Source organism: Triticum aestivum, chromosome 1D (genome assembly GCF_018294505.1).
Source record: "Triticum aestivum cultivar Chinese Spring chromosome 1D, IWGSC CS RefSeq v2.1, whole genome shotgun sequence".
NCBI classification, from domain to species: domain Eukaryota; kingdom Viridiplantae; phylum Streptophyta; class Magnoliopsida; order Poales; family Poaceae; genus Triticum; species Triticum aestivum.
Genome location: NC_057796.1, coordinates 350,356,297 through 350,364,897, shown reverse-complemented (window position 1 = coordinate 350,364,897; position 8,601 = coordinate 350,356,297). Strand labels below are relative to the sequence as shown.

Below are 8,601 nucleotides of genomic sequence, written 5' to 3'. Positions count from 1 at the left end.
TCGCGCAGCAAGCACAGAAGGAACCGCAAGCAACCCGGCAGAACGAAGGCGGGTCTCCTCAGCACGAAGCTCGGCAAGCACCTCCGAGCTAGGAACATGACCACGAGCAAGTAAGTGAGCACTGCGGGGCTCAAACTCGGAGCGGAGGCGCGATAAGAACTCATGGACACGCTGAAACTCCAAGTCGGACCGCGTAGTCTGGCAGCAACGGCAGGCTCCACAAACAACTGTCCGAAGAGAGTCAAGCTGACGCCAGATGGCAGAACACTGTGTGTAGAACTCATCAATAGAAGAATCACCCTACTGAAGAGCATGCTCCTGACGCACCACAGATAAGTAGAGAGCATCACCAGAGGGCTGATAGCGCTGATTGAGATAAGACCACATCGCTGCAACGGTGCCAAGGCCCATGAACTCTGAAGCAAACTGAGGGAGGACACTCGCAGTGAAAACAGCAGCAGCTCGAGCATCATCATTGCACCACCGAGTGTAAGCAGACAGATCATCGCGGTAGACAGAAAGAGCATCTGAATAAGCGGATACCTGCTGATCATAAGCATCAACCGTAGCATCACCGAGAGTCTTGGCTGCATCCCGATCAGCCTGGGAAGCATCAGCATCAAGAACTGGCGGCACCAGCGAGGTAGGAGCCACGGGAGCAAAAGGGCATGGCGGACAGGGGACCTCGCCAGAGAGAACGCCCCACAGAAGAAGCCTGCGCATATGGATACGCATGAAACCCACAAACTCAGCATAGTTGGTGCCATCAAAAATCACCGAGCACCGAGGAACAGCGACATAGCCCGAAGAAGACATGAGGAGCTCTCTGTTTTTTTTGAAGTCAACAGGCAGTGGAGACCCGAGCTAGATCGGGCCAAAGCGCACTCGAGCCCAAATCGCGAGCGAGCGAGGCGAGTGCCAGATCGAGCGAGGCCTCGCTCGAACGACCGAGCGAGCGAGACCGAGGCAGCGCAGGGGCGGCCGCCAGCCCGCAGATTCAGAAGAGGAGGCAAGCCAACGGGGGCTGGCGCGGCTGGGCAATGGCGGCTTCGAGGCGGAGAGGGAGCAGCGGCAGGGCGGCAGATCCAGACGAGATGGCCGAGCCGGATGCGTCCGGGCGGCGGCCGGGCAGGAGGCGACCGGCTGGCGGTGGATCCGGGCGAGGGGGGGGCGGCCTGCTGGCAACGGATCCGGGCAAGGCCGAGCGGGATACGGCCGCTTGTCTGGGCAGGAGTCGGTCGGAGCTAGGAACGGGGACGAGGGTGATGAGGGTGGAGCACGCACGGCAGGGGCGGAGCCAGAATTTTTTGTCATTGGGTTCACTCATTAACTCATTATGAAGATTTGGTATGCTATAATTAAGTGTAAAGTCTAATTTTACACAAGTTTAAGCAAGAGTATAGCACTAAAAAATAACATGCATATGCTATTACTTATCACAAATTGTGTTACATTGAAAGCTAAAGAGTGCAAGACATACCTGTCGGATGAAATTATAAATTGAGCTCCTTACATATTATAAATAGAGTAATACCAAAAATAGTTTGCACCTCCAGTTGTAGCTTCTCATCTTCCTACAAACATTAAAAAATGATAAGTTAGTTTGAGAAGTTTAAAAACAAGTATCATCAAGCAAAAGAAGTTGTAAAGTCACTCACATTTTAGAGTGTCCCCTTTTGTTTTTCATCTACTTAAAGGATCAAACACCAGATCATTACTAGTGGCAGAAAACATATCTTTCTCCGCATAGCAAATTAAACAATCACTGATGAGTCAATCATCCATTTTATTGTGCAATTTTTTCTTCACAACATTCATAGCTGAAAAGCATCCATCCACATCCACAGATGTTGTGACAACAAACAGTATTAGTACTAGCTTTAGAAGTTGATAGCCCGGAGAAAAAGTAATATCTTATTTGTCCGCATCATTAGTTTGGACTAAATCTAAGTTTAGTATCTCCAATTTCTCTTTGTGGATAATCCAAATTAAGCGGTAACATTTGAAGCCCCTTGTATAGTTATAAATATATCTCATCTTGTTCCTTAGAATTTCTCGTGTACTCCAAAATTTTCTTTCTATAAATCAGATCATAAGGCAATTTCTCTTAATTAATTCCTCTTTGTATAGAATGCATCAGAAGACTACTTGGAGTGGTATTTGGTACACTTTGCCTACCTCTAATGGATGACCTCAATCTAGTGATCAGTTTATATCTGAAAAATACTATCCCATAGCCTAGATCAATCAAAATACGGGGAATAACAATTAGAAAACTACACCATGTTTAACGGAGAGGAGATCTGACGATGCTACTCGGTACCTTGAATTTTTGGTTTATATTAGGCGGCAAGGTTGCCGCCCAGACCTACCCTTGTCGGCGGGGCTCGTCGCCGGCGAATGGAGGAGATTGGGAGAGAGTCGACAAAGCGAACGGCGAAAGATCGTGCTGCTGGCGGCTGCCTGTGTACACGTACATGTCTACAGGAGAATAGGAATACCTAGAAGGGTCACGAACTTGCCTGGCGGGCTGGCACGGATGGGAGTTCACTTTACGGGCTTTTGGGCTTCTTGCGTTGCATTCTAAGTTTGATGGGTTCAAGCCCTATTTTCCGCTGGGTTCATGCAAGTACGTATACGTGTACATATACTCGGCCAAAATGGGTCCAACTGAACCCAACGCTCGCTGGCTCCGCCGTTGACGTATGGAGTTGCATCGTGCGAGGGAGAGGATAACCTGGCATCTGATACCATGTTGAATAATCAGCAACTACGGTTCACAGAGGCCAAAGGCCAATACATGTACTAAAGTACAAGAAACCCCCTATCCAATGGGGATATACAAAAAAGTGGACTATACACATCTAACATTTTTGACAATGTCATAGTGTCAAAAAAGGTCTTGTATTTTGATACAAAGGGAGTAGTGACTTGTATGTGTGTAGATTCGCCGAACCACATGCCTTGTCCTTGGACACATGAATGAACAATGAAGGCAACACTAATGATGCCATAATGTACATACCTGAACATGAACCGTATGCAATATACAGAGTCCCCACGTTTCAAAACAAATATACAGAGTTCAGACGTCAAACTGTCAAAGGCTCAAAGCATGTCCGTGTGACAGCATATAGTAGTACTATCTAACAGGGGATGAAGATGGGACTAGATGCCATTTGATAAACAGACTAACGGTGGATAAAAACTTTGCACAGGGGAAACTACTAGTAGTACTTAAGTTCACAGGTTGCTGGCAGCTACATTTCAGAACCCCATGTTCCGACCTTCACGCCTTCCAGTTCCATACTCCATGGAAGGAACCTTCACACCGTGTGTGCCTGGAAATCAAAATTGGGTTATATTTTGCCACAATGTGCTCACAAATAAACAAATGGAGCAAATAAGTAATGCTCGATTACGACTTAGTTGTTGTGGTTATACCCCCAATAACAGAAGAGTGTTTAAATCAATCTGGACAAAATACCTCTTATAACCCACAAGCACCAGCAATCAGGTATAAAGTGTACCATGATGGGTATTATAACTAACACGGGTATTTTCGGAAATTTCACCATGCGGTTAGGGAAAATGCAAATAATTTAGGAAGGAAAACATCATAAGTGTCAAAGCATGCTGTGAATGATGTTGTTGATTTTTTATTTACTTTGAGCATTATTTCTTGTATTTTTGTGTTCGTGTAGATAAAAAAATATTGAAGCGCTTCTAATGACAAGTCTAGTGACATATTTCATATTTCCCATCTAGATAATTTCAAACATATAGATGGGCAACTTTAAGTACGTCTGGTGACGTGAATCATAACATTATATCAATTATTTACTGGCTTCTAACACATTTCAGAATATCAATATTTTGAAAATCTATTGTGAAGGATAATAGAACGCCATGAGAGTGGATGTTCTATTCTCAGGTGTACTACACCCGAGTTTGCAGAAAACTGAAAAAACGTGATCAAACCAAATCCAAAAAATCTGAAAATTTGAGACATCAAACCTTATCAAATGTTCGAGCATCTTGCAAGTTTTCAGCTAAAAATAACATCTGAGGAGCTCTCATTGAAAAAAACAAAATCAATGTTCAAAGCTTTGTGCACTTTTTAAGCATTGATATTCTATTTTATTTTTGTGGGAGCTCCTCAGATGTTATTTTTGGCTGATTTTTTTTGCAAGAATCTTTGGTATCGTTTATGTCTCAAATTTTCAATTTTTTGGATTTGGTTTGATCATGTTTTTTCAGTTTTTTACAAACTCGGGTGTAGTACACCCGAGAGTAGTGGCTACTTTCCGGAACGCCACGGCACCAGCATCTTGAAAATAGGGGCAGCCTGGTGCACATAGTTCCCGCTTGCGCAGGGTCCGTGGAAGGGTCCGACCACTTTGGGTCTTTTGTATGCAGTCTTTCCCTGCATTTCTGCAACAAGCTGTTTCCAGTACTTGAACCCGTGACCTCATGGTCACAAGGCAACAGCTTTACCGCTGCGCCAAGGCTCCCCTTCCAGCATCTTGAAAATAGGTTACTCGAAAAATGGATAAATTATGTCATCACCGTGAGTTGCAAATGATTTCATGGGGAAGGCCTGGTACTGGTGTATGATTGACTATACTTTCTTCAAACCGAGAACAGAAAGATGAGTGTCAGTAGGTGGTGGTGGATTGCAAACGCTTAGATCTTTCATATTCATAGTATGTGGATAATACACTTGCGACAGCAAACTAATTTGGATTGGAATGTCTGTCAAATAAAAAAAACTTCTGCAGTAGCAAGACAACATGATAAGTCCTTATTTATTTCTTACTCCTACGGAAGTTAATCATCAAGCATAAGACATAGCCCATGAATATAAACTACTCCTTGACATTTTGGTGATGACTGGAAAGGCATTGTGATGAGTTGAACATGAGAAGGGGTGATCAAACAGACCTGAGAAGAGGATGAGTCAACAGATAGTCCAGTATTCTCGTTGCTGTGCATCTTTGGTGCCATGTCGGTTTGAAGAGACAGCTTGAGGATAGCTGGGAAATTTTACTTTTATAAGCAGAAATCATCTTTCTTAATAGGTTGAACTAATTAATTACCAAATCATGAAGTATTCGATAAATGTGTATACACAGATGTGATAATTTGATCTTTGCAGAGTTCTCTTGCTGGATTATTTTCATTTTATCTGGCCCAATCCAGGTGTTGCTGAACAGGACATGTTTTCGAGCATTAAAGAAGTTATCCAGACTATGCGACAAGACAAATCATCAGCACTGAAACACTTTCAGAACTAGATAGTACTCCCTCTGATCCAAAATAACTGTCGCGATTTTGAATTAGTTTTGAACTGGGGTTATCAAAACTGCGACACTTTTGATGGATCAGAGGTAGTACTTGATAACATTCAACAGTATCACCTTAGATGGGGATCCCCCTTAGATGTTAAGAAAGCTAGTGAGACCAAGAATACCTTGCCCAGTGCTAACATCAGAAGCAACAGAAGACTCATACTGGAAGTCCCCAGCATGACGAAACTCGACAACTGCCTTGAAATTTTGCCATGGCTTCACCCATACCTTTGCCTTGTACATACTTTTCTTTCCAGAATCCACTACCTCCACCATCAGGTCATGCAAGGTCCCAGCAACCACTTGCCTTTTCGCGTTCACAACCCGTGTGAACTCCAATGCAGAACCCTGCACAGCAAGATTAACATCAGAGGAAATCTAACATGTTTTCATGAAGACTGCACAACAACATTAACATCAGAGGAACTTAAGCATTACTCCCTCCGTAAAGAAATATAAGATCGGTTAGTCACTACTTTAGTGATCTAAACGATCTTATATTCTTTACAGAGGGAGCATATATATTTTGACGAAGAACGCACCCTATCAGAGAATATAAGCAAACATTAAAAAATCCCATATAATGACAAAATCTGGAAATATTGAAGTATGTCATGATGATCCAAAAACGGTCAGGGAGCAACTCGATCCATGATCAGATATATTCATGAGCTAATAAAGTGCAGGCGAAACTGCAATCATCGGAATATGAAAGACGCAGCGATGGATGCTAGCTCTTTAAAGTATGCATAGTAAAAAAAAGATGGTTTGTAAAAAAGTTGCTTATGTTTCCACTGAAGCCAACAAACTCTGCAATTTAACGATTAGGTCCCAAAACTGCTGTTGGGCGCTTAAAACGCGGAATGAATAGTAGAATTGCTACATCCACACACGTTTCACCTAAGTCAACGAAATCTGAAATCGACAAGTAGATCCCTGACTTGCATACTATCGTGCATCACTATGTCCTTAAACTAGCACAGATCGGACCTACGCAGAGCACTTGCTTCTTCTCCGACTCCTGGACCTAACTGTAACACGCCGTAGGGCAACACAGCTTACTCCGACGACGCGATTCACATCGACCGAATAATTCGGACTCGAGCGAGCGAGGGACGGTAACCGCGGCGCACCTGCTTCCTGTTGTGCTCGGCGACGGCGAAGCGCGCAGCGTCCTCGGCCTCGGCCCGCTCGCGGACGGCGGCGAGCATGCCCCGCACGAGGCCGCTCTCGTCGCCGCCGAGGTGGAACCCGGCGGCCCCGGGGACCGCCGAGGCGGCGAGGAGGACGGCGAGGGAGAGGGCGAGGAGCGTGGCGCCGACGGAGCAGCCGCAGCGGCGGGCCATCGTCGCTCCTCCCGAGCCTTCGATTGGTCCGCGAGTTTGGCGTCGGCGTGTGGTGGCTGGCTGGCTGGCTGTCTGCTTGCGTCGCGTTGCTTCTTGGGTCGGGGGAGGGGAAAGCGAGAGTGGGGCAGGTTCGGTTGGCGCGGGGGAGACAGCGACGGGTCGAGGCATCCCGGACGTCCACGGCCTGGATCGGGCGGTGGATGGGAACGATACGGACGCGACTTGCCCGGCAATTCTCGTGTTTGGTTCACGCGGAGTATTTTTAGTGCAAGTTAACGTCTTCTAGTCGATTGCGATGCGCTTGGGGTGAGATGGTGGTTTTATTAATTTTGAAATTTCATGATTTTGGTCGTCTTTTTATTAATTTCGAAAAGAGTGAATTCTTTGCCCTAAAAACAAGTGTTGCCCCCGTGGGTTTGATGAAGGTTGCCTAGTCACTTCATCACATAGATAAAAGAAAATGAAGTGACTATTCAACTGCGTCATCAAATGCACTTTTTTCCCATCCGGTTGAAGACTTTAGTGGCCATGGAACGCCTGCTCCTCCCCGCACTCTCTCCAACCGCTCCTAATCAGCATGATCGAGACATTGCAGGAGATCCTCCGTGAATGATTCAAATGACAACGCAACTGATACATGCATGTGATCTTGATTTTATTTTATTTTGAATATTGTACAGACGCACGCGTTCGCATACACGCATCCGTACGACATCCGTTCTTGATCTTAATCACACTGTCTTCCTCATCAAAACACAATAAGGAGCGGAGTCGTTTTGCTCACTCAAATATGTCCCCTCCTTACATCTGGCCCTCTCTACGTCCCCAAATCACCTGAAAGGACGGCGGGGCTACGCTCCTACTCCATGGGGAGGGAAGATAACGGCTTTTAACTTCTCATTGTCAATGTCCGGAGCGGCCTCACTTCACACACGCCCCACGTCATGCGGATCATGCTACAATCCTCACTTCACATTTTTTACACGCATGGTCGTTGCCCATGATGTAATACCCCTCCATGACACACACACACACACACAAATTACAAGGTATAGAGTTTGTAGGATCATGCTACAGTAAAAATGGTAGAAAATATGTAGCTTAAAGGTATCGGCTACAATTAAAAAGATGGAAAAGCGGAAATTGGCAATGGTGCATATGCACCCATTTTCTAAATACACATTTTGAAAAGTTAAAAAATTCGGAACAAAAACCCCGCGTGTATATCCGAACACTTTATGTGTGTGCACAAAGTTTTTGGTGAAAAACGAGGTTTTTTCTGGCTTATGTAAAAAAGGACAATTTCTGATGGTTCATTACAATTATTTATTGTGCATTTCTTTTTTTTTTTACACAAGCCAAAAAAACGTCGTATTTCACCGAAACTTTGTGCATGCACGAAGAATGTCCAGATATACCCGCGGGATTTTTGTTCCGGATTTTTTAACTTTTTATTTAGACAATGGGTGCATATGCACCTAGGAGCCAAAACACCGCGACTAAAAGCGGAAATTGGCAATGGATGCATATGCACCTAGGAGCCTAAACACCACGTCTAAAAGCCTTTACAATTTGTAAAAGCCTTTACAATTTGTAATCTGAAGACACACACACACAGCCCGTGTGGGTACAAGGTACAGAGGTGCTAGCCCCGTCCCCTCCCCAGAATTTCAGATTACTCGTTCTGTTTTCAATTCGCTTGAAGTTCTTTGTCTTAGGTAAAATTCTGTTACATTTGATTCAAGTTTATAGAAAACATATTAGCATCTACTACTACATATATTTTCATGAAAGGAGTTTTGAGTTAGGACAAAGCTAGAACTTCATGTACTGCTACAATAAATAAAATGTGAACGCACTGAGTACATTGTGTAAAGCTTCTATGTGCTCAGACTAAGCGACTG

General features: G+C 44.6%; 1 protein-coding gene across 3 annotated transcripts; it reads right to left on the bottom strand.

Moving 5' to 3' along the window:
• Window positions 1-2,983: 2,983 nt before the first annotated feature.
• Window positions 2,984-6,797, bottom strand: LOC123181997 (cysteine proteinase inhibitor 3). 3 transcript variants are annotated; one of them, XM_044594431.1, is made up of 4 exons: window positions 6,485-6,797; window positions 5,580-5,699; window positions 4,945-5,036; window positions 2,984-3,341 (listed from the first exon to the last, which is right to left on the bottom strand). In XM_044594431.1, exons 1-4 carry the CDS (start codon window positions 6,695-6,697, stop codon window positions 3,290-3,292), a joined length of 477 nt encoding a protein of 158 aa, XP_044450366.1. In that variant the 5' UTR covers window positions 6,698-6,797; the 3' UTR covers window positions 2,984-3,289. The 3 variants fall into 3 exon arrangements, with proteins under 3 accessions (XP_044450366.1, XP_044450364.1, XP_044450365.1); XM_044594429.1 differs by having other exon boundaries at window positions 5,474-5,699; window positions 6,485-6,795; XM_044594430.1 differs by lacking the exon at window positions 4,945-5,036 and having other exon boundaries at window positions 5,474-5,699.
• Window positions 6,798-8,601: the final 1,804 nt, after the last annotated feature.

Excerpts from the sequence above, each read along its gene's own strand:
- LOC123181997 (XM_044594429.1), bottom strand. The coding sequence starts at position 6,697 with ATGGCCCGCCGCTGCGGCTGCTCCGTCGGCGCCACGCTCCTCGCCCTC. Across the intron at positions 5,700-6,484 it reads CCGAGCACAACAGGAAGCAG|GGTTCTGCATTGGAGTTCAC; the intron begins GTGCGCCGCGGT and ends CTTGCTGTGCAG. Across the intron at positions 5,037-5,473 it reads TGATGTTAGCACTGGGCAAG|CTATCCTCAAGCTGTCTCTT; the intron begins GTATTCTTGGTC and ends AAAATTTCCCAG.